Here is a 25,420-nt window from a genome sequence, read left to right on the forward strand (position 1 = left end):
TGCACCCAGTCCATAGCCATCCACACCCATTTCATCCATGTACCTGTCCAAATTCTTCTTAAATGTCAAAATTGAACCTGCATTTACCACTTAAGCTGGCAGCTTGTTCCACATTCCCACCACTCTCAGTATGAAGAAGTTTCCCCTAAACCTATACACTTTCAACCTTAACCCATGTCTTCTCATGTGAATCTTCAGCGGAAAAAGCCTACCTACATTTACTCTGTCTGCACCCCTCATAATTTTAAATACCTCAATCAAATCTCCACTCATTCTTCTACTCTCTAGGCCTAGAGGAATAAAGTCCTGACCTGTTTAGCCAATCCCAGTTCCTGAAGTCCAGCCAACATCCTAGTAAATCTTTTTTATATCTTTCCTGCAGTTAGGTGACCAAAACTGCACACAATACTCCAAATTTGGCAGTGCCAATGTCTCTCAACTTGACCATAACATCCCAACTCTTACACTCAATACTTTGGTTTATGAAGGCCATTTGATTTATAAAAGTTGTTAATCTTCTCCATAATAGCCATGTAGTAAAAACACACTAAGTGCTGGAGAAACTCATAGGAGATAAAGATATATTGCTGACATTTTGGACCTGCGCTCTTCTTCAAGGAATAAGTTTTAAAAAAAACCCCAGAAAATCTCAGAAGACAGAGAGTACTCTGTGCTCTGGGCCAGGATTCAAAACAACGAAAGATGTTAATTGGATAATAATGAGGGGAGAGGTGAGATTTTGTTTGTATGAAAGGAGAGAGAGAGAGACAGCTAGGGGAAGGCGACTGGGGGGAGAAGTGGAGGGGGTGGGGCAGCTAAGAAACTGGAGAAGTCGACGTTAATGCCATCTGGTTGGAGGGTTCCAGACAGAAGACGAGGTGCTGTTCCTCCAATTTGTGGATGGTCTTAGGCTGGCAGGAATAAGACCATGGACAGGCATGTCAGCAAGGGAATGAAATGGGTGGCCATGGGAGATCTACCCTATTGCGTTGGACAGAGCTGATGTGCTCAGCAAAGCAGAGTGTTTCACACAACGATGTTTCAACAAAAAATGAGTGTTTCACATTTCCATGCACACCGGTCGCTGTCCACCCTTCAAGAAAGAGTTTAAAAGAGTGTTGCCAACTATTCTGCCTGGGAAGACACGATACCTGCTATTCCACTGGATAGCGAATGGATGTAAACTCTCATTTCAAACCTCCAACAGCACAAGAAGTGAAACAAGAAAGTCTGCAGACAACGTGGTTGAAGATGCATAACCAACATTTTGGGCCTGAGCCTTTGTCATAATGTGGTCTGGCACCCGAACAAAATGGTGAGGGAGGGGGAGGAGCACAGTCCCACAGGCAGGAGGTAATAGGTGGATAAGGGAGGGAGGGCACACCAGCAAACAACAGAAGGAGGGATGGCTCAGGATGGAGAGAGAAGGTGGTGGAGGGCTGGAGGAAAGAAGATAGAGGGAGAACGGTCAGCAGAAACTGTCAGTTAATGCCATCCTTTTGGAGAGTGCTCAGTGGAAAATCAAGTGTTGTTCCTCCAATTTACAGGTGGTCTTGGTGGGATAGAACATGAAGCCATGGGCAGATATGTCAGCATGGGAGTGGGGCACAGAATTGAAACGGTTGGAAACTGGGAGATACCTATCACTGACGTGGACAGAGAGAAGGTAGCTCAGCAAAGCGATCTTCCAGTCTCCGATGTAGGAAATGCCACAAATGGGAGCACTGGATGCAGGAGATCAATCCCGCAGAAACATGTGAAGTGTTGGTTCACTTGGAAGGACTATTTGGGGCCCCGAATGGTGGTGGACGAGGTGTGGGTGCAAGCACGGCACTTCCTGCTGACACGAGAAGGTGGGGGGGGGGCGTTTGGTGGGAAGGGATGAATGGACGAGGGAATCACAGAGGAAGCAGTCCAAATGGAAGGCAGAGAGTGAAAGATGTGTTGGATCATGTCGTAGGTGGCGGAAATTATGGAGGATAATGTGTTGGATGTGGAGGCTGGTAGGTCAGGACAAGAGGAATCCTGTGTTTGTTGCATCTGGGGGTAAAGGGAGTCAGGGTAGATAAGCGAGAAATGGATCTAAAAGCACCACCTGGTGCACTTAATCCAGGAAACTACTGGTTCTGAAGTTCATAAGCTCCACAATGGGTGTTCTGCCCCATAGTGTTGTAGTATAAACTAACGCACAATCTTTTGTATATCGTGTTACAGGACATAGTTAAATGTTTGTTATTTTGCTTGTATGAGTGGTCCACCTCTTTCAAATTATTTTAAATCCAAGGGCATAGAATTAAAATAATTGCAGGGGAGCGGAAACGAGAACTTTTTGTCATAAAATGTAAAATATCTGACAGAATTGGGTTCATTGTAACAATAAATTAAGAACACAACTTTCGAAGACCAGTTTTCAATTTTATGGGGTGTACAATGCTATCATTGAGTCGGCACACATATGAAAGGCTGAACAGCCTCAGCTGATTTGTGAGATTCAATCCCTCTACAGAACCTGGGAAATAGCCAATATATTAATTTTGTGCAGAGATTTTAATGACCAGAAGTTATGAAATTCATCATTTCTAATTAAACATTCGTGGTACAGGTACAAAATGTCCCTGCCACTGCCCTTGCCTTACAATGAATGGGAGCTAATTAAACTTTATTTCACTTGCTGAGTGATGACAGCTGAGAGCTCACTGCCTGAAAGCAATTGGGTGTACAGCCTCCTCCAAGAATTGTGAAATACCATTAACCCAACGCCCGGATCAGATGCCATTTATGGTCAAGTTGTGTGGGAAGGGAAGGGTTCGGTGGGTTCAAAGAGCAACGAGTTACTTCATTACCTAATTCTCTCACGCCATGTAAAACTTTGACAGAGTTCTGATTCTCAGAGACTTCTCAGTATTCATGTTTGTTGCCCATCTAAAACCTTGGTAGGTGAGTTTATGCACTTACTGGAATCCTTCGACTTAGATCTGCTGCCTGCTGGACCCACCCACAACCTAGGCCACACACTTGATCTAGTCCTTCAGCTGACCTAACCATCATCAACCCAACATTAATTGACACAGGTGTATTGGACCACACTGCCGCCACTTTTGATCTTTCTCTGCCCCCTAACAAATCCCCCGCCCCCCATCACCACTCCCGATGTCAGAAGAGCCCTCATTGCTGCTCTAGGTACTCCCACCACTGAAGCGCCTCCTCCCCATCTCAACACTGAGGAGCTCACTTCCCTATTCAATGCAACCTGCTCTTCAATCCTGGACACTGTGGCTCAACTCAAATTAGAAAAAATCCAAGCCCAAGATGGTCCCTTGGCTTAACAATGTGACCAGAGCCCTAAGGAGAGAATGCAGGAAGGCCAAACAGTGATGGAAGTGAGATAAACCTTGAGATCCTAAAACGCATATCAGGATGCGGTGGAGGCTGAGAGAACAAGATACCTTGGCAACCTAATTGCCAATAACTCCCATAACTCCAAAATTCTCTTTACCACCATTAACTTGGTTGTAGGCCCTCCACATCTCCTGCCAAATGTGAAGAATTTAAAAAATTCTTCATCAACAAAGTTGAGGACATTAGGAAAAGCATCTTTCCCCCACCACCATCCTTAACATAACTGGATCACAGCTCTGTCCACATAACCTGGATGGCTTTGGTCCCATTACACTACCCACCCTCAGAAAGATCGTGTTTACCATGAAACCTACACCCTGCCCCCTTGACGCTATCCCTCCTGAAGGATGGTCCGAGCGTCCTCTCCATCACCAACAGCTCCCGAGCCACTGGCTCTGTCCCAACCTGCTCCAAACGTGCAGTGGTTCAGCCCCTCCTGAAAAAACCTAAACTTGACCCCCAACTAATCCCCAAAATTACAGCCCCCTGTTTCAAAACTTCCTCTCCAAAGTCCTTTCAAAAATAATACAACCAACTATCTCTCCACCTTCACCAAAATAAAATAACAGAGTCAGCTTTTTTGAGGGTATACAAAGACCTACACCTTACCATGGACTCTAGCAGCACTGCTGTTTTAATGCTCCTAGACCCCAGCGATCACACTATTCTAATAGACTGGGATCAATGGCATGGCAATGAGCTGGTTCAAATCTTACCTCAATGACTGGGTTTTCACAGTCAACTTGGGCAACTACACATCTGCCTCAGTCACCCTTTCCTGCAAGGATCCATCCTTGGCCCCATTCTTTTCTCACTGTACATGCTCCCCCTCGGCCATATCGTGCAGAAACATGGCATCTCCTTCCAATGACACCCAGCTCTACCTCTATCTAAAACCAGATCTCCAGTCAAAAATCACCAACCTCACCAACTGTCTGGAAGACATAAAATGCTGGGGATGGCCTGCAACTTTCTCCAACTTAATGAGACAAAATCTGAGATCATCCTTCCCACCCCCCCCTAATTTCACCAAAAAGTTATATGACTCCCAAGGTAATCTATCCACTCTTATTAAACCCCACATTAAATCCCTTGGGGTCCTATTCGACCCTGCCTTCAAATTTGACAAAATGGTCAATGTTGTGGTGAAGCCTTTTTTTTTGCAGCTCCGCTCCATTGTTAAAACTGTACCTCTCACTCAAGGACTTCAAAAAGGTTATTCATGCCCTTAACATCTCGCGTCTGGACGACACTAACTCTCTATACACTGGGATTAGCCAGTCTTTCCTAACCCACCTCCAATTGGTTCAGAATGATGCCGCTAGGGTCCTGTCAGGTGCCAAGGAGGGACCATATCACTCCAGTGACGACCTTGCCCACCACCACCACCACACCCCCATATCTCCGATCTGCTTTTGCCCTACTCTGGTCCCAATCAGGTCAGGTCAGCTAACAGGACACCTGGCTGTTCCATGATCTAAGTGCACACAAAGGAGAGACTGGGCCTTCATCATTGCGGCCCCAAAACTGGACATTAAACAACCCGCCTCCCTCAACTGCCTTAAATCCAGGTTAAAAACGTAGCTTCTGTCGATTGTCTTGGTTTGTACACAGCACATTGGTCAATGCAAGTTGAAAAAAAATGTGCTATATCAATAAAAAACTTGAACAGGCTGAACACGGGATGAGAAGAAAGTTAATAGAAGTCTACAAGATTCTGAAAGACATAGATAAGATGGACGGCTAGCACCTGTTTCCGAGGGTGGGAAACACCAGAGGAGGGAAGTTTAGAGGAGACATCAGGGGTAAGTTCCCGTTTTTTTTTTTTTTTTTAAATAAACGCAGAGAGTTGTGGGTGCCTGGAATGCCTTGCCGGGGTTGGTGGTGGAGGCTGGAACATTAGGGGCATTTAATACACTTTTAGACAAGCACATGATGGATGAAAAATAGAGGCTTCGAGGTAGGGAGGGCTTAATGCTTTGTAAAGGAATATATGGGTTGGCACAATATCGAGGGCTGAAAGGCCTATACTGTGCTGTAATGTTCGATGTTAGAACTATAGAACATTACAGCAGCAGAAAACAGGCCATTTGGCCCATCATACCACTAGTCACACTGACATGCACCCAGTCCATAACCCTCCAGACTTCTCCTATCCATGTATCTATCCAGTTTATTTTTAAAATTTAAGAGTGAGCCCGCATTTGGATGGCAACTCGTTCCACACTCCCACCACTCTCGGAGTGAAAAAGTTCCCCCTAAACCTTTCCCTTTTCACTCTAAGTTCATGTCCTCTTGTATTGAAAACACACATAAGGAGATTGCAACAGGGATAACATACTAGTACTCTCAATCACACATCGTGTATTGCACAGTCAGTTTGTTTGCATTTGTTATCTGTTTATATTTCTTTGTTTGTTTACGCTGTGTAGTTTATTTTTTGCATTACTAATAAGTGGTAATTCTGCTGTGCCAACAGGACAAAGGAATCTCGGTTGCATGTACTCTGATTATGAATCTGAACACAGTATAATCAGTCACATTGGACTTAACACTACTGATACTAGCAACTGCTAATGCTCTTACAAACACAGTACCACTCAGTCACATCGTCGAACATAACACTACTGATACCAGCAACTGTGTGCAGACTTGTAACAACCAAGGATTACAATGCGCGACCTGCTGTTCCTTGTCCAGCGTGGGCACGGCTCCAATGCTATCAAACAGCCCTGATCCCTGTGTAGTGCACACCTTACCAACGACTCCTCCAGCGATGTTCGCAGTTCGTGACCTGGAATGGAGCAGGGTTTGTCTCTGGGCCAAGAGCAAAAGAGGAAGAGCTGCTAAACGTGGTGGACTTTATGGTGCAGTGAGCTGGAGGATCTGGCCCAGGTAATCATGAGGTGATTAAAGGGGCCAGTGGTCAGGTGTGCACCAATGGGTGGGTGGAGTCCAACCATGATTGGCAGGTGTTGTGACTTCTGACTGGGTTCCAGACATAGAGGTCACGTGACCCTCCACAGTCCACACTACACGTGAACATTTTTTAACCAAAAATAGACTTTATTTGTAAAAAATTATTTACTAAAGGAAAACTGTTCAAAATCTAGATCCATACATTTGCATCACTGTACATGGTTATATTCACATACCATTGCCACCACTTTGGCACTTTGTTGCTTCTCTCCCCTCTGTTATTTGAGGGGCTTTCCCCTCTGGTCTCAGCCCCTCAATGCCCGGTAATGGGAGGACTCCAGACCGAGGTCCATCCACACATAAGACAGAAATGTAATATTACATGAAAGTGTCTTTGATCTACCATACGGTAGGCAAAGACTCAATGTCAGCATTGCCTGGCACCCCTTGCAGTTGGAGAAAGACAATTCCCCCCACCCAGATTCACTGAGTCTGGATTCGCCTGGATTCACTGGATTCGCCTCCAGCGCTCCCACAGCCACCCGTTCAGTTCACACGCCAGCAAGTTGAGGAAGTGAATTTCCACAATTCAGTGTAACTGAGTCAGACTTTCCACTTGCTTTACAGTATTCAGGGCAACTTGACTTAGCCACGGTTTCTTTTGACAGAGAAGGAATATTCCTGGAATTGTGAGTCACCGATGGAAGAGGAACGTCGGAATCGTGCAGGAATTTGGGAGAATCAAAGCTGGGATTGGTCTTCTGAGTCGGAGGCCTATACTTCTGACTTGGACAGCACTGTGTCTGATGCAGGAGAGGAGGGGCTTACTGAAGAATGTGACTATCTCAGGTATTCCCCACAATTTGCTGCTGGGTTTTATGAACCTTCCTGAACTCCATCTACAATCTTTTTCTTCCTCATTGAAACATTTCAAATGTTGAAAGCCAATGGCAGAGTAGATGGTAGAAAGTTTGTTTCCCGTGGTAGGAGAGTCTAGGACAGTGATTCTTAACCACATTTTTTCCACTCACATACCACTTTAAATAATCCCTTACTAACCACAGAGCATCTATGGCATAGTAAGGGATTACTTAAGGTGGTATGTGAGTTGGGGGGCGGGGGGGGTTGAAAAAAGATCCACTGGTCTAAATTGTTAAAAAAATAGATTTATTAAAAATTAAGACATATAGCACGGTAACAGGCCCTTCAGGCCCATGAGTCCATGTTGCCTAATTACACCTAATTAACCTGCAACCCTTGGTACGTCTTGAACAGTGGGAGGAAACTGGAGGTCTCGGACATGCAAGCACGAGGGGAACGTACAAATTCCTTACAGACAGCGCGGAATTCAAACCCTGGACCCGAATGCTGATGCAGTAACAGTGTTGCGCTAATCACTACACTGACTGTGCTGTCTAGAACAAGTGGGCACAGCTTCAGGGTTGAAGGGTGTCGCTTAGAACAGAGATGTGGAGGAATTCCTTCAGCCAGAGGGTGGTGAATCAGTGGAATTTGTTACCACAGGCGGTTGTAGAGGCTGGGTCATTGCGTGTATTTAAAGTAGAGATTGATAGGTTCTTGATTAGCCAGGTTATGGGAAGAAGGGCGGGCAGTGGGGCTGAATGGGAGAATGGATCAGCTCATGATTAAATAGCGGACAGACTTGATGGGCTGAATGACTTTTCTGCTCTTATATCTCTGATGTACTTTAAACGGGTAAAAGTGGCAATTACCTATGCGGATTAGAGGCTCTACTATTTATTTAACAATATTTATTTATTTTTATATATCTTTGGCTTGGCTTCGCGGACGAAGATTTATGGAGGGGGTAAATGTCCACGTCAGCTGCAGGCTCGTTTGTGGCTGACAAGTCCGATGCGGGACAGGCAGACACGGTTGCAGCGGTTGCAGGGGAAAATTGGTGGGTTGGGGTTGGGTGTTGTGTTTTTCCTCCTTTGCCTTTTGTCAGTGAGGTGGGCTCTGCGGTCTTAACATCATAACATAACAATTACAGCATGGAAACAGGCCATTAGGCCCTTCTAGTCCGCACCGAACCAAACACCCCTTTCTAGTCCCACCTCCCTGCACAATGCCCATAACCCTCCATCTTCTTCTCATCCATATACCTGTCCAACCTTTTCTTCAAAGGAGGTTGCTGCCCGCCAAACTGTGAGGCGCCAAGATGCATGGTTTGAGGCGATATCAGCCCACTGGTGGCAGGCACCAAGAGATTTCTTTAGGCAGTCCTTGTACCTTTTATATATATACTACATACAAATCACTAGTAAATATGTGTGCCCTGTCTGTATATGTGTTTGCATGTTTGACTCCGAGGACTGAAGAATGCCGTTTCATCCAGTTGTACTTGTGCAATTGGATGATAACAATAAACTTGAACTTGATTCGCCCCAGAATGCACTTGTGGTTGAACATCAGATGGGTAAAATGCATCTTGAGCCCAGTTTGAACTGGATTAGGAACAAGAATCGGCAGTCAGGCAGTGTCCATGAGGAGAGAAATGCTGTGAAGTTCTGAGTAGGTGACCTTTCATGACATTAGGGGAAAGGTAAGAAAATTGTAAGGGGATGACAACGAGGTGAATGGTACCGGTCTGGTGGGTTACTGAGGGTTGTAAAATCTCAAGGGGCAGAGATGGGGTGAATAGTCATCTTTTCATTCTTCTCCCTCCAAGGTAGGAGAGTCTAAAATGAGGGAAGGAAAAGTGAACAATCCAGTTGTGCAGACAGATCTTTTAGTGGAGTTAAACCAGAAAGCCTGGGGTCAAGTGCAATGAGAAACTCAGCAGGCCACACAGTATCTACAGGAAGCAAAGGGTCACCAATATTTTGGACTCGGCCTCCCCTCAAATTCTCTGGCAACACTCTCCCCTTTCTCGCTCTGCCTCCATCTTGTGGGACAAATTCTCTATAGACCCACTAACTTCCACAATTTCCTTGATGGCACCTCTTCCCGCCCTGTCTATTCCTTCCTTTGACGTCCTCCATCTCTGTCGCATCTGCTCCCTGGTGTCCCGAGGTAGATTAGCGTGGTGGGGAGGGGGTAGTGTTTAAGAGCTAGATAGCTTTGGTTAAGAACTGCCCTTGAACTTAAGGCTTCTGTACCTTCTACCTGAAGGAAGCAGTTGTTATGTGGGAGTTGTTGAAGTATTTTATGTTTTAAATATGTTGTCATACATTGAGTTTAAAAAGGGAAAACTGAGAGATGAAAAGGGGGATGGTGGTGGTGAGGAAGCAGAAATGAGGTGTAAATAATTTCTTTATTAGTGGCTGATAATTTAATTTGTACAAGTGGCTTAAATTATTATCTAACCTAATACCTAGATATCAGATTGCTTGTGTTTGCCATTTACATGGTGATTCTTTTTAAAATTCTGTATAATCCGCATTACTCATTGGCATCACTTCACTTTTATTTGTGTTGATCTTGTACCTTGATATTTCTCCATATTCCTTCAATTTCTTATGTAGTTCTTTTATTGATATTTCTAGTTCTTTTACGTATACTATGATGTCATCTGCAGGTGTAAATGAGATGGCCATGTTGAATTATATGACTATAAATATGACTATAAATATTAATGGAATACATAACCAAATTAAACGAAAGAGGCTAATTAAATTTCCTGAAAAAAGAAAAAATAGACATAGCATTTTGTGCAGGAAACGCATCTAACTGAAGTGGAACATAATAAGTTAAAGAGAGACTGGGTAGGGCTTGTAGCGGCAGCATCATATAATTGAAAAGTTGGAGGTGTAGCTATATTAATTAATAAAAATGTACCAATCAAAATAGAGGAGGAAATAATAGATCCAGCAGGGAGGTATGTAATGATAAAGTGTCATATATTCAGAATTTTGGCAGGGATGTCCATTATTTCCCTCACTGTTCGCTTTAGTAATAGAACCATTGGCAGAACTGATAAGAACAGAAAATAAAATAAAAGGGATAAAAATAAAGGAGAAGGAGTATAAAATCAGTTTATTTGCAGATGACATCATAGTATACTTAACAGAACTAGAAATATCAATAAAAGAACTACATAAGAAATTGAAGGAATATGGAGAAATACTGGGGTACAAGATCAACGCAAATAAAAGTGAAGTGATGCCAATGAGTAATGCGGATTATACAGAATTTAAAAAAGAATCACCATTTAAATGGCAAACACAAGCAATCTGATACCTAGGTATTAGGTTAGATAATAATTTACGCCACTTGTACAAATTAAATTATCAGCCACTAATAAAGAAATTGCAGGAAGACTTAGAACATTGGAAAGAATTACTGCTAACGTTGATAGGGAGGGTAAGTTGCATTAAAATGAATCTTCCCAAGGATACAATACTTATTTCAATCGTTACCAATTCCCTTAACAGAGAAATTCTTTAATGAACTAAAGAGAATAATAAGGAAATTTTTATGGAAAGGGGGGAAACCGAGGATAGTGTTAGATAAATTAACAGAGAGGTACAACCAAGGTGGTTTGCAGTTACCAAACTTTAAAAATTATTATAGAGCAGCACAATTAAGGTATTTATCAGATTTTTATCAGACAAGGGAAAAACCAGATTGGACTAAAATAGAGCTAGATAAAATAGGGGAGAAGGTACCGGAACATATACTTTATAAGTGGGATGAAAAGCTGGAACGATATAAAAGCTCATGATATAAAAGCTCATTATTTACTTAATAATATGGAAGAAGATTCACTTAGAAAGGAAAAAAACAAATTACCAACTACCAAAATTATTATTGATGCAAAATCAGATAATTCCTTTTACAACAGATAACCTTTCCTTTAGAGAATGGGAGAGAAAAGGAATTAAAAGAATAGAAAATTGTTTTTTGGGAATTAATTTATAAACATTTTAACAAATGAAGTACAAATATGGAATAACTCATGGTACAATGTTTGCATATCATCAACTGAAAGCCTGCTTAAAGGATAAATTGGGAAACAGACTGAGATTACCAGAAGGAAGCAGCTTTGAATATGTGATTACAGACACAATGATAATTAAAAGATTTATAACAAACATGTACAGCAAGCTGCAAGAGAAGGAAAATGATGAAATAAACTATAAACCCAAACAAAAGTGGGAAAAAGATTTAAACATAAAGATAAAAAAATGAAACATGGGGAAAGTTATGTTCTGGAACTATGAAGAATATAATAAACACGAGGTTACGCATGATACAGTATAATTGGTTACACAGGTTATATATCACACCCCAAAAGTAAAAAAAAAAGTGGGATCCAACATTATCAGATAGATGTTTTCGCTGTAAGAAGGAAACAGGAACAACAGTACATGCAATTTGGGCATGTGAGAAAATGGAAAAGTTTTGAGATGATTAAATCAGGTATTAAATAAAATCACAAAAAACAACATACCAAAAAATCTAGAGATCTTTCCTCTAAGTAATATAATACCTCAAACTGGATGAAGCTCAAAAAAGATTTATTATGATAGCCTTAGCTGTAGCAAAAAAATGTATAATGTATAATGTCAGAAGAGAGCCTGATAATACAGCAATGGTACATGGAAATGAATAAATGTATTCCATTGGAAAAAAATAACATTTAATTTAAAAAAATAAAGTCACATTATTTGAACAAGTTTGGGAGCCGTACATGGAACATAACAGAGAGGGCTTGCCTCAGATCTCCACCCCCAAAAATGGTAAGAAGACAAAATGACTTGACCCAGTGTGTAAAAGTAGATGATAAATTTTTCTTGTTTATTTTCATTGTGTGATGACATTGTTTAATGGGTTTATTGTATCGTATATGTTGAATGTTTATTGGTTTTGGAGGGGGGTGGGAAGGGAGGTAGGGGGAAAAAAGGGGAGAAAATGCCACTGTGTATATTTAAGAGGGAAATGTTTATATATTTTGGTTGATATGGTTCACAATGTGAAAAATAAAAAATTATAAAAAAAGGAAGCAGTTGTTTGCTAAATGGCTGGTGTGACCTGAAGACAGGATTTTCATGAGATTCAAGGAATTTGTTTGATTAATTAAATCAGATTGATTCAGTAATGGTAACCATGAAACTACTGAACTTATCTGTTAGAACTTTGAACATTACAGGCCCTTCAGTTGACTTCCATAAACATACTTAAAAAAAAGCCTTCCCTATCCCATAACCATTTCATCCATGTGCCTATCTAAGAGTCTCTTAAATGCCCCTATAGTTCCAGCCTCCTACCACCACCTTTGCCAATACATTCCAGGTACCCACAACTCTGGGGGTGGGGGGGGGTGGTGAGAAGAACGTATCCTGTTGTCTGTCCTAAACTTTCCTCCTTTCACTTTGTACAGATGTCCCTCTGTTGTTTGGTACTCCTGCGCCGAGCTCGGGGACAAAAAAAAGCTGCTAGCTGTCCACCCTCGTAATAAATCATCTCTCATCCTTCTTCACTCCAAGAAGAAAAGCCCTAGTTCTGCTAACCTTGCCTCATAAGACAAGTCTTGTGGCACCGAGACCTCTTTCCTGATGGCAGCGCTGGGTGGTGTGGGTCCTTGATGATCGCTGCTGCTGCTGCTCTCCGACGGCAGTGTTCCCTGCAGGTGCTCTCGACACTGGGGAGGGTTTAGCCTGGGCTGTGTCCACTACCTTTTTCAGAGGCTTTCCCCTCAGGGGCATTGGTGCCCCCGTACCAGACCGTGAAGCAGCACCCTTTCCATTATGCCTCCGTAGAAATTTGCCAAGGTTTCAGATGTCAATCCGAACTGTTGCAAATCCCCGAGGAAGTCAAGACTCTGATGTACTTTCTTCAGAATGACTGATTAAACAACAAATACACTTGCTGGATCTGAAAGGGTTGCAATGGTGTGCGGGAGGCTTGAGATTAAATAAGCCTCATGAGCATATGATTGGTCTCTATCCCTTCTCATTGCAGGCCCCTGCTGCAAATCATTGGAAAACCTCCCCCGTTTCAGTATTACACCGAGTTTGAGAATGCTTTGAACAACCCAAGAACAGAGAGTTCTTTCTCTTTTCTTCATGCTGGAGGTAAGATAATGGGCCCGATTATAGGGAAAGTGTTTTCAGAGACGTACCTGGTGACATCAGGAGGAAATGGATTTAACTCTGATCTCTTTCATCCCTGCCTTGCCCTCAACCCTCACTTGGTTTGAGAGACTGGGAAGGCCCATCTCTTGTTGCCCTGACAATAATGGCAAATATCACATTCCAGCCCTGTCAAATTAATTAATTTGCCTCCTGCATGTTATCAGAAACACAATTTAAATACTCCATATTGTAGTAACTAATAGGAGGCATTGGATGGCGGTAATCACACAATTTATGTATCGTAGCCATACTGGTTCAAGATTCCTTTATTGTCATGTAATAGGACAGAGATTGCCTTCTGCCGTGAGGCAGACAGACCCGCCATTAGTGTCGCCCGGCGCTCCTTACAGATCGAGGGAAAGAGCAAATAAGAGTACCTTCAGAGACAGTGAGTGTCCGTAGATTTGCTCCCAGTGCTCCCGCTGCCTCTGCAGCTGCACAGACTCGTGTGCAATCCATCAGCAGCCCGAGCGACAGATCTGACATGATCAGGAAGCTGTCGGCGCCCTTTGGGAGGCCTTCTTGCCCTCCGTGCCTTCTTGAATCCCGGCTCTGGTACCTGGTTCCCATGCGGCTCCTGATCGCATGTTGCCCGCAGCCTGTGCGGCTCCCTCAGCCGTAGAGCCCCTCACTGGTAATGCCCGTACCGTAAGGATCAGGCGGTTGAACCCTTCAGGGTGGCACCGTGTCTCTGCTCTCCAGTCTCATGGGTCCGCACCAGTGGCAGTGTTTCGGCAGCACTGCCATTTTTATTCTGGCTCTTCTCATGTTCATCTAGAGTTGCTGAGTGTGGGGATGACATCAATCTACAATACTCTTTCGGATCCTGAGTTTTGCTGTGAGTTAGGTGTATTTTCTGTACACAGTAAAACCCCTGGTATCCGGAATTCAAGCAACCAGCAGCCTGAAGCAACAGGCAAAAGAGAATGAGGGGGGGAAAAAAATCAAAATAAATAAGAATAAAATGTAGGTAAAGAATATATAAGTTTAAAATTGTAAAAGTACATGTTTTCTGAAGTAACACGTAAACCTTTGGTGAAGATGGGAGCAAATATTCAGCCAATACCTTGGTCGGGCTTTGCTTGTAGCAACTGTTTGAATAATGTGTAAAACAGCAATGGTGTTGCCCAGGATGAAGAGCTGGTTGATGCCGCTCGCCGTTGGGGTGACCCTCTTAAAGTGTCTCCTTATCCCTGCTGAGTAAGAGTCGCCCCGGTCAGAGGCTTATCTGTAAACTTGGGTGGGGGGGTGGGGTTAATTATCTATAATGTGATTGTTCATCTTTCGACGGCTCTGTGGAGGGGGAGGAACCTGCAGATGCAGCGACAGTTAGATGTCTTCAAAGAGCGTGACTGAAAATAAAGCAAAATGGTTTAAGGTTTATATATTCATGCAAGTGAAGTTTGATCAGTGGAAGTACAGTGTAGTATTTTTGTGTTTTAAGCTATTTCTTCTTAATGCAGGTGTATTAGTTAAGCTTTATAAGAGTAAGTCTCAAGCAACCAGAAAATACACTTATCCAGTATCTACTAATCCTCATAGGTGCCAGATACCAGAGGTTTTACTGTAGTATAGGTCATATTTATACCAACTAGACAAGAGCATACAGAACCTATACACTTTGTGTCAGAAAGCATGTGTTGAGAGACCGACTTGTTTCTTTTGTGAGTTCGGTGCATAGAGATTCCGGCTTTTTTGGGATGTGAGGGTTGACGGAACTTTTCACCCAGTCTGTTCCATCAAAGATCACGAAAGAGGAAGCAGGTCCCCAAATGGTCTGGATGTTGGATGGTCATTGGACAGAGATGTATCCTCACCGGTCAGCAGTGCTGATGAAGGAGAGTCACCCAGCTTGGAAAGTGCTTCCCAGTGCAAAAAGGTCCGTTCATACTTTATTATCTGTTACCTCTTACTCAGCTTGACCTTTCTTTGTTTGTGTTGGGTTTTTAATTTTTTTCCAGTTAAGCCTACTTTAGATTTAATAGTCTTTTATTACCATGTGATAAAACAGATGTAGTATTACATGAAATTCCATTTAGTCTGGCATAAGGCAGACAAAGGCAAAGCAAAAGAGAGTCCCTGCAGAGACTCTGAGTGACTGTGGATTCGCCTCCAGCGCTTCCGCAGTCTCTGCAGCTGCACAGACTCGTGATCGATCCATCGGAAACCCAAGCACCCCTCGCAATACATTCCAGGCACCCACAACTCTGCGGAGGGAGAAGAACGTATCCCTGTTGTCTGCTAAACCTCCGATGCAATCAGGAAGCCTTCAGCACCTGAGGCACCTTGGAAGCTCCTCATGCCTTCTCCACCCTCTCTCATCCCGTTTCCTCTGATAACTGATACCCCTTCAGACAGTTTCCTGCAGTCCACAGCCTAGTGCGAGTCCCTTGACCTCAGGTGCCTGGAGGCTGCGTGGGTTCCTCGCCTATGGGTTCTTCAGCCACAGGGCCCCTCGCTAGTCTGCTGCTATGGTTGGCTACTCTGCTTCTCCTTCTCACATCAGTTGATGTGAGACTGATGCCCTGCACCAGTCTTCTGCTTCCTCTCAAGGCCGCTGTCAGCACCTGCCTGCAGAGGTAGGATGTGCACGCTGGATGTGTGCCCTCCTGCCCTGCTGGTGCCAAACTCTCACCCCCAACACAGTGATTTACCAGACCTGTCCAAACACCGGTGATGCAGGCCCTGTGCTGTGTTTTGGAGAAGCTTGTTCAGGTAACAATTCCCAAATTGTGTTGGTCGACGCCAGGACGGAGGATGGTCTGACACATCAACTTTGCGGCAGGCATTTGACCCACTGTATTTCCCTTCCGGCGTTCACTGAACTTTTGCATCCAATTGCGTTCCATTTTGGCTTGCTCCGGACTCACCTCAACTCCCCACCATCAATCATGTTTTTTTTAATCCCCACCCTGCTCTCCAAGTCCATAGATTCTTGAATTTATTTCTAAATTTTGAATGTAGACGTACAGCGTGGTAACAGGCCCTTCCAGCCCATGCTTCCCAATTCACCTACAACTCCTGGAATGTTTTGAAGGATGGGAGGAAACTGGAGCACCCCCCCCCCCCAGGGAAAATCCACGCAGACACGGGGAGAACGTACAAATTCCTTGCAGACCGCAGGATTTGAATCCCAGTCCCAATCACTGGCAATGTTACAGCGCTGTGCTAACTATGCCGGGATTCCCCCCCCAACCCCTCCCCTGACCTGACACCTTTTGATAAGAGACCAGACTGCGGGTGGGGCTGCCCGTCCCTCCTTTAAAATCTGTGTGGCTTTGTAGTAGTTTTTTTTTAAAAAAGCACGAGAATTGCTTTAAATATTTAAAAATAATAAATTGAAAATTTTAAAATAATAAATTTTATTTGTTAAAAAGCAATAAAATCAATACATAATAAAAACAGGAGAACACATCTGTAAGGAGTTTGTACATTCTCCCCGTGTCTGCGTGGGTTTTCCCTGGGTGCTCTGGTTTCCACCCTTCAAAACGAACCAGGGATTGTAGGTCAATTGGGTGTAATTGGCCGACATGGGTTCATGTGCTGGAAAGGTGTTTTACCATGCTCTATGTCTAAATTTAAAATTTAAATATACTGCATTAAGTGAAATGTAAAAAGAACAAAATTAAGTGGAGACATGAGGGACTGCTGGTTATGGCCCAACTCTGAGGTGCAAGGCCTTGACCCGAAACATCAATAATTCCTTCCCTCTCCACCCCACCTGTTGCTGTTTGACCTGCTGACTTCCTCCAGAGTTTGCTAGTTGCTTTGAAACCAACACTTGCCTCTTTCTTCCTCATCCCCAGGGTGTAAATTCCTGGTCAAGTAAATGCTGCCTGCGATCCTGCACCAGGTCTGCCTGGCATAGCTTTCCAGAGGCAGATTCTCGAGCAGAATTGAGAGCAACATCAGGCAATGCCACACAGATGAGTGCGTTGATAGATGTGCAGAGAGCCATGACTGTGCATTCTGGATTTACCCCTTCCTCCCACCTCTCCACCTTTTATTCAAGTGCCTGCTTGCTCTTTGCTTCTACCTCGACGAAGGGCTCAGCCCCGAACGCTTGTTTCTCTACTTCCCACAGATGCTGCGCAACCTGCTGGGTTTCTCCGGCCATTTTGCGCTTGGGATTACAATCAGCAGTGTCTGCAGACTTTCCTCTTAGTTCTTTTGCAAATTATCCCGAGAAATGAATGGTAGAATTTGGGAGGGGTTGAAGGAAATCTGGGAAAAATAAAATGGGGGAGTAATCCAAGTTTGTCTTGCTTGTTTGCAGCTTCCGGTTATTACAGCACAGTAGAGGCTGTTCGGCCCACAATGTTATGCCGACCTATAGAAACATCAACAAAAAACTCAAACCCCTCCCTACTTCGTTATCCTCTATTTTTCTATTATCCTGCCTAAGAGTCTTTTAAATTCCCCCAATATTCTAGCCTCTTTCACCACCATCCCTGGCAAGCCATTTCAGGCCCCGACAACTCTATTTTAAAAAAAACTTACCTCTGATATCTCGTCTAAACTTTCCTCTCTTCACTGGTGTTTGCTACTCCTGCCCCAAGAAAAACAACTGGCTGTCCACGCTCTAATCTTGTCGACCTCTCATCCAAGGAGACAAGCTGCTATCCTCACCTCAATAAGGCTTATTTCCCAATCTAGGCAAGAGCCTGGTGAATCTCCCCTGCACCCCTTTCCGTGGCTTCCACGTCCTTCCTGCAATGAGATGACCAGAACTGAACACAATACTGAACGTGTGGTCTCACTGGAGATTTGTAGAGTTGGAACATGACCTCCCGACTCATGAACTCAATCCCACCATTAATGAAGGCCAGCGTCCCATAGGCCTTCTTAACTATCCTATCAACCTGCACGGCAGCCTTGAGAGATGTATGGATTTGGACCCCAAGTTCCTCTACACTGTTAAGTATCTGCCCATTAACCCTGTACTTAGCCTTTAAGTTTGACGTACCAAAATGCATCACCTCACACTTACCTGATTGAATTCCACTTTTCTGCCTAACTCTGCCTCCTGTTGTTACCTACAACAGCCTTCAACCCTGCACACAAAGCACCTCCAACCATTGTATCAGCTGTAAACTTACTGAACCATCCCTCTTCTTCATCCAGGAAATCATACAAGCACAAAATAATTATAATTGAGATGCTATGAAGAGAAGACAAAGATAATAAATACAAAAAGAAGAGAAAATAAATAAATTTTCCCAGTTGCCTGAGAATGCAAAAATTGGATTCTATCAGCAGTATAGAGAGACCTTTGGTGGAAAGACTGTCCTATGTTTAATATTGGTCATGGCAGCTATAAATTGATTCCTCATTTTAGAAACCTCGATCTCACCGGGCTCTTGGTCGCAAAAAAAATAAAATAATTTGGACTGAGAAATTGACTCGAGACAAAAGTAAACCACTAAGTTCCAGCACACATCTCTTTCTCTCTTCTTCCGTCCAGGTGAAGTATTCGGGTGTCATTTCCCCGTTTTCCATGCGAACGCTGGCGCATCCATCCTTCCAGTCCTTCTACACCGCTGTCGCGTCTCAGCAGAGGCGAGCTGCAGAACTTGACAGGGGCACCTTCGAGAACCACGGCTCCGTCGCTTCGTGCTCATCCGCCGACCCTGGGCCAAGATCTCAAGCCACAGCCCTCTGTTCTCAGGAAATTAACAGTAAGAGGAACATTTTAAGGTGTTGCCATAGCGATGAAAGCAGGCCCACTCAGTCCATCCAACCCAAACCAATTTTATTTCTCCCCTGACCTCCCCATATTCCCTTCAACCCCCCCAATTTACCAAGAAAGTACAAACGAAAGGGAATTTACATTATCAATTAAATCTGACCACTCTGCCTGCAGTTTCTTTGGGAACTGGGAGGAAACCAGAGGTCTGGACGAGTTGTACACCAGGATTGGTCCCATGCCGTTGGAGGCAGCGGCAGAAGCAGCTACCCTTCATTTACACTCCATTGTAATTTTACAGGAGCTGTCAATTGCTCATCTTGTATTAGGTTGTCATGGAGAGGGGATTAAATAAAGGCTGTCTAACTCATCTCCTGACCTTTCCGTTTCAGTGCCAGCTCTCCATCAGTGTGATTTTTTCTACACCGACCCAATGCTGCCGTCTGGTTATCGAGTTTACAACCATCTTTCGCTTCCCACACACCAGGTAATTAATTATAAACAGTGGGACTGGGCGTGGCCTTCAGCCACCCTCCATTTGCATGACTGTGTCATTGACAACCACGACCACAGTCCCACAGCTCTGGACCCCTGTCCCCTAACCCACTGCACCACTCTTTACTCCTTCCTTTGAACCTCCCTCACTGACCGGGTTCCAAGCACAATCTGCCAGGGGAACTTGGTGGCTCAAGTAGCATCAGTGGGAGAAAAAGAACGATTCATCACGACTGAGGCAAGTTAGTAAGTTCAAGTTTATTTTCATCTGATTGTACATATACAACCTGACGAAACAGCATATCTCCGGACCCCTACACATAAATGACATGTCTGCAGAGCGATCCAAAATAAATATATACAAAAATAATTTATGGGTGCCAGGTGTTCAACAGTCTCACCGCCAGTGGGAAGAAGGTGGTTTCCAGTCAGCTAGTCCTGGTTTTTATGCTCCTGCACCTCTTCCCTTAAGGTAGCATCAAAGATGCTGCGGGCTGGATGCTAAGGGTCCTTGATGCTTCTCTGACCCCTCTTTAAGCACTGCTCCCTGTTGATGTCATTGATAGAGGGAGGGGAGATCCCAGTGATCTTCTCAGCAGTTTTAATCACCCTCTGTACTGACCACCAATTTGATGCTTTGCAGCTATCGTAACACATTATGAGACACTCTGAAAGGTGCTCTAGTGGATGGAGCGTTGTTAGGATGGGTCCGGCCGGTAGCCTTGCCCTCCTCATCCTCCTTAGGAAGTGTAGGGCCTGCTGTGCCTTCCTGACTAACGAGGTGTTGTGGGTCCAGGATAGGTCATCTTTTAAATGGACTCCAAGGAATTCGGTGCTCCCCACTCTCTCTCTCTATGATGGGGCCATTAATATGTACTGGGAGAGGTCCTTTGTCCTCCTGAAGTCCACAGTCATCTTTGTCATGTCCATGTTGAGACTCAGGCTGCTGCTCCTGCACCACTATACAAACCTTTCAACCTTTTTTGTTCACACCTGTTCAACCTCCACTGCTCACACTTAACTATCCAAGACTCTTGTATTCAGGAAACAGTATCTATTTATTTATTTGTATAGATGAAATACTTGTCCTGCGAATGCCTTGTTTGTCTGGTCGTGTGTCTGCATGTTTTGTACAGCAGACCGGAGAACGCTGTTTCGGAGGGTTGCACTGGCTCATTCAGATGACTGTGTTGGCAGGCTCATCATTGTTGCCGGTGAGGCCAACTATAGTAAACGATGATGCTGTTGGGGCTGAACCTGGCAGTGCAGTCATGTGTCACCAGCGTGAACTGTAGCGGGCTGAGCACGCAGCCCTGAGGTGTGCCAGTGCTCAGTGTGATGGGGCTTTAGGGTTTGCTGGCCACCCAGACAGATTGTGGTCTTTCAATCAACAAGTCCAGGATCCAGTTGCAGAGAGGGGTACTGAGGACAGGGGCAGTGTAAAGAGGACGGGGGGGGGGGGGGTGGGGGGAAAGCGACCCTTTGCACAGTTCCTGCATGGAGTCCTGGTGAAGGCTTCGGCTGGAAACGGTGACTATTCTATTTCTCCCACTAATGCTGCTCAACCCACTGAGTTCCAGCAGATTCCAGCTGTCCATGGTCTCATGCACTGCCAGACTGAGTCTCTCTCTCCATAAAGGATGAGATAGCAATAGAGAGAGTGCAGGAAATATTCACCAGCATGTTGATGGAATGGAGGTTTATACAGATGAGATGTCCTAGGTTTATTGGTGGCTGGACCTTGTTGAAGATTGTAAAATGATTAACGTCAGATAGCATGACTATTGCAAACATTACAGCATTGGCGACACTGGTTCGATTCTGGTGCTGTCTGTAAATATTTTGTATCTTCTCCCCTTGTCTCTGTGGATTTTTAAAATTAAATTCAGGCATACAGCATGGTAACAGGCCATTTCACCCCACAACCCCGTGGCATTCAATTTACACCCAGTTAACCTACACCCCCGATGCGTTTTGAAGGAAACCGGGGAAAACCCACGCAGACAAGGGGAGAACATACAAACTCCTTAAAGACAGCGCAGAATTTGAACTCCAGCCCCGATTGTTGGTGCTGTAACAGCGTTGCGCCAACTTGTTTTCCCCAGCGGCTCCAGTTTCCTCCCACACTCCAAAAATATGCAGGGTTGTAGGTCAGTGGGGCGTAATTTGGCAGCACGGGTTTAAATGGCTGGAATCGGATTCTACCAGGCTGTAAATAATTTTTTAAAAATTCTACAAAGGCAGAGGAATCTAGAACTAGATGCTGTAGGTTTAAGGTGAGTGGGGAAGAAGTTAAAGGAGATCTGAGGGGTATGTTCATGCATACAGAGGATCGTGGTTGTCTGAGATGAGCTGCCAGAGGTTGTAGAGATGGTTACAATGTTTAATAGGTATATAGACATGTACTCAGATAGGCGTAGAGTTCTAATTTAATTTAATTTTTAATTTGGACATAGCATGGTAACAGGCCCTTCAAGGCAACAAGCCCTTACCGACCAAATACCCCAATTAACCTACAATCCCAGCATGTTTTTTTGAAATGTAGATGGGCATCATGGTCAGCATGGACAAGATGGGCCGAAAGGTCTGGTTTTTTGAAGAATTTTGTGATTTATTTTTAATTTGGGAAAGGTTTGACCGTGTCATTAACCACGATTATCCAACTTCCTTTTCAGATGATTCGGGGATTACAACTTAATACCCCTCCTCCAATCATGTCTGTGTGCGTGGCCCCAACGAGCGTTCAGACAACAGTGCTGAGCCCAGTCCTTCCTCTTTTAAATGAGGGTCAGGGACAGAGCAGGCCCATATCTGACGCAGAGCACGATGCCATCAGCACCTTGCTTGAACTGAAACAACACACTCGCTCGGACAGCGCAAAGGCAGATGCATCAGAGTGTCCTCTGAAGAGAAAGGGCTCTTCAGACGAGGATGAAATTAATGGTTTATCAGCCAATTCGGGAGCCTCTGGAATAACGGATGGTACTAAAGAGCCCCTCTTATTTCTTAATGACTGTAATCCCCCCGCATTAAAGTCTCATCACGACACAGGGCTTCATAAACCTCATCACCTACCTGAATGTGAATGCTTCACTCCACCTCATAAATCCACTGATTGTTCTCAAGCATCAGGACCGCACAACACGTCCACGGGGGAATGATATTAAAACATTTGACCCAGTGAGGTCATGGACGGTTTACCCGCGGTGGCTAAGGAGATTGAAATAGGCAGCTGTGATTTCTGCCCTTAATCAAGCCACTCTGAAAGATGCAATCTAATCAGAAGAAAAAGAAGCTTTAGGTGAAGAAAGAGTTACAGTTTATCAGGCAATTAATCTTTTTTTTTAACTCAGCTCTGGAACCTCAAGGCAAAATGCAAGAATTCATTCCACAAGTTGATTCTCCACGTGCAAAGCATTTGTAAAGGAATGGTACACCAACACTTAACACAGTGAATCTCGGTCTTTTTTTCCCCATTTATATACCACCTTAAGTAATCCCTTACGAACCACAGAGCATCTGTTGTATAGGGGCTCTGGTTCGTAAGGGATTACTTAAAGTGGTACGTGAGTGGGAAATAAAAAATGTTGAGAACCGGTGATTTAACATATAACTGTGTTGATAACATGGATGATTCAAAAAAAATGTGCAAATGTTCCTTCTTTGCAGTTGGAAGCCATCTAATAATTCTACCAAAATGGATTCTTTAACATCCAAAAATATCGCCCAGTTTCTCTGAATATTCAGACAAAATTATGGCAATAATTAACAGCCTTGCTTTGGTCCCAAAGGAAATATAAAGTAGTTTTCCCCCCCCCCCCCCCCCCCTCCATTTACTTATCTGTGATAAGGGAGCTGGGTTTAATGAAATAACTGAGAAATGGTGTGACTGGGGTAGAGTGTCACATAGCTGAAGAGTCAGCTTCTGTGGAGTGGTACACAGCTAAACAGTGAGCATACTCACTAGGCATGCAAGAGCCAACAATGAGGGAACTTCATGGAAGTCCCATTCACTTCCACGATGTATTGAGCAGGCGATACTAGGTCTCAACATGTTCTCGGTGACTTCACAAATCACTTTGCATTCATGAAATTTAAGGTGTTTATTTTGCTGGCAAGGCCATTCCTATTTGCCTTGAAGGTAAGGAAAGAGCTGTCACCTTGAACCACTGCAGTCCTGTAGTGCTGTTGGCAGGGCATTCCAGTATTTAGATACAACAATGTGCACATATGGTAGATGCCAGTGAAGTGTATTTTCCATTTGCTCGAGATTGTGTGATTGGCGAAGGAATTCCAGATAACAAGGGTTTTGCTCTTCCCAATCAGGAATGTATAACCAGTAGTCTCTTGTAGAATGGGAAATTTGATCTTAAATTTGGGCAGTTTTGTGCCTGATACACTCTCAGTAAGATCACTGACCAGCAAAACACCTGAGGTTGTGGGCAAGGGAGTGTACATTTCATGCAAAATTAGTTGAACTATTCTCTCTGATCTAATCCCAGAAAGGAAAATGAATCTCATTTGATAAATAGGTTGTTTATACCTCAATTATTTTTTTAAACCATGTGTAAATAGTTTATTATCAGCGTGTATAAGCTCGTGCCCAACATGCATCCAATCTGAACTAGTGCTGAAGAGACTTTATCTAATCCATTGCAAATGATGAGAAGCCAGAGGCACTCAGTGAGTTGATAAAGGGACCCAACCCGAAATGTTGAGGGACATTTCTCTCCTGACCTGTTGGCTCATCAGCTTTTGCTTGCTTAAGGTTCCTGCAGCTGAAGTCGTTGTATTTCACCTCCCAGTTGCGCCCCAGTTCACATTTGCCAGTTAACACTACAGCTTCTGAAGTGGAGGTGGTTTTTGTGATTTGTTTTGAATGGAGACACAGACACCAATGATTATTTTTGTCTTGTGCTGTTACTTTATTTACAAGGGAATTGCAAACCCTCTTTCACTGAACAGTGTTTATAAGCTTAAAAAGAAAAGGTTCTGTTAAATGTATGAGGAATTGATGGTGTCCAGCAGTAAAGTGAATCAATAGTGTGGCTTGTAGAAATGGGGCCCACAATTGATAATGTTTCATTCTTAAATGTAGTTTTTATTTTGTTCATTAAAGGGTAGAAGTTTGTATCTCTTATTCATTGTTACGAGTTATGTAAGAAATGCTTTTCGCTTCTGACAAGTTGTATTGATCAGCCACTAGGCTTCAAGGTTATTTTTAAAATTTAGACATACAGCACGTTAACAGGCCCTTTCGGCCCACCAGTCTATACTGCTCACTTGCACCCTATTGACCTACACGTTTTGAATGGTGCGAGGAAACCGGAGCCCTAGGGAAAACCCATGCAGATATGGGGAGAACAGGGCAGGATTTGAACCCAGGACCTGATCACTGGCACTGTAACAGCATTACGCTAACTGCGCCACCCCGTATTATAATTAGAACAGCAATGGAAAGGGCCCTTCAGCTGCCAATTCAAACTGCATATGGTCCCTCATTCTCTCCTTGCTTGTCTGCCTCTGAAGGATTGGTGTTTCTGCTTTCACCATGTTCCTTATCCACCTTTTGCCCATTGGTCTGTACTCCCCATACCCTTTCTTCCCAACCTTCTAATTCCGACACCTGCCTGCTTTTAACTCATACCTTGAGGAAGGGCTCAGGCCCGAAACATCAGTTACACATCTTTACCTCCTGTGGTCGATGCGAGGCCCAAGTTCCTCCAGCATTTCTGTTTCAACACATTCTTTGCACCAACCACTCTTTGTAGAAAAATCAGGTCTTGCAAATTTCCCTTAAACTTTTCCCTTCTTAAGTATT

General features: G+C 43.9%; 1 protein-coding gene across 4 annotated transcripts in view; it reads left to right on the plus strand.

Annotated features, from left to right (window-relative positions):
• The window catches only part of LOC138754901 (uncharacterized), a 37,283-nt gene extending 12,546 nt beyond the window's left edge, over positions 1 to 24,737 (plus strand). For 2 of the 4 annotated variants that reach the window (XM_069919881.1, XM_069919880.1), the window contains 6 exons: positions 6,987 to 7,167; positions 13,246 to 13,358; positions 15,149 to 15,297; positions 18,883 to 19,096; positions 19,497 to 19,591; positions 22,275 to 24,737. In XM_069919881.1, coding sequence (XP_069775982.1) covers positions 7,019 to 7,167; positions 13,246 to 13,358; positions 15,149 to 15,297; positions 18,883 to 19,096; positions 19,497 to 19,591; positions 22,275 to 22,760 — 1,206 coding nt within the window. In that variant the 5' untranslated portion in view covers positions 6,987 to 7,018 and the 3' untranslated portion in view covers positions 22,761 to 24,737. Of the gene's footprint in view, positions 1 to 5,878; positions 6,295 to 6,986; positions 7,168 to 13,245; positions 13,359 to 15,148; positions 15,298 to 18,882; positions 19,097 to 19,496; positions 19,592 to 22,274 lie in introns of all 4 variants that reach the window. The other 2 variants (XM_069919882.1, XM_069919883.1) reach the window with 2 other exon arrangements.
• Positions 24,738 to 25,420: the final 683 nt, after the last annotated feature.

The sequence above is a fragment of the Narcine bancroftii genome, chromosome 2, assembly GCF_036971445.1.
Source record: "Narcine bancroftii isolate sNarBan1 chromosome 2, sNarBan1.hap1, whole genome shotgun sequence".
In the NCBI taxonomy this organism is placed as follows: domain Eukaryota; kingdom Metazoa; phylum Chordata; class Chondrichthyes; order Torpediniformes; family Narcinidae; genus Narcine; species Narcine bancroftii.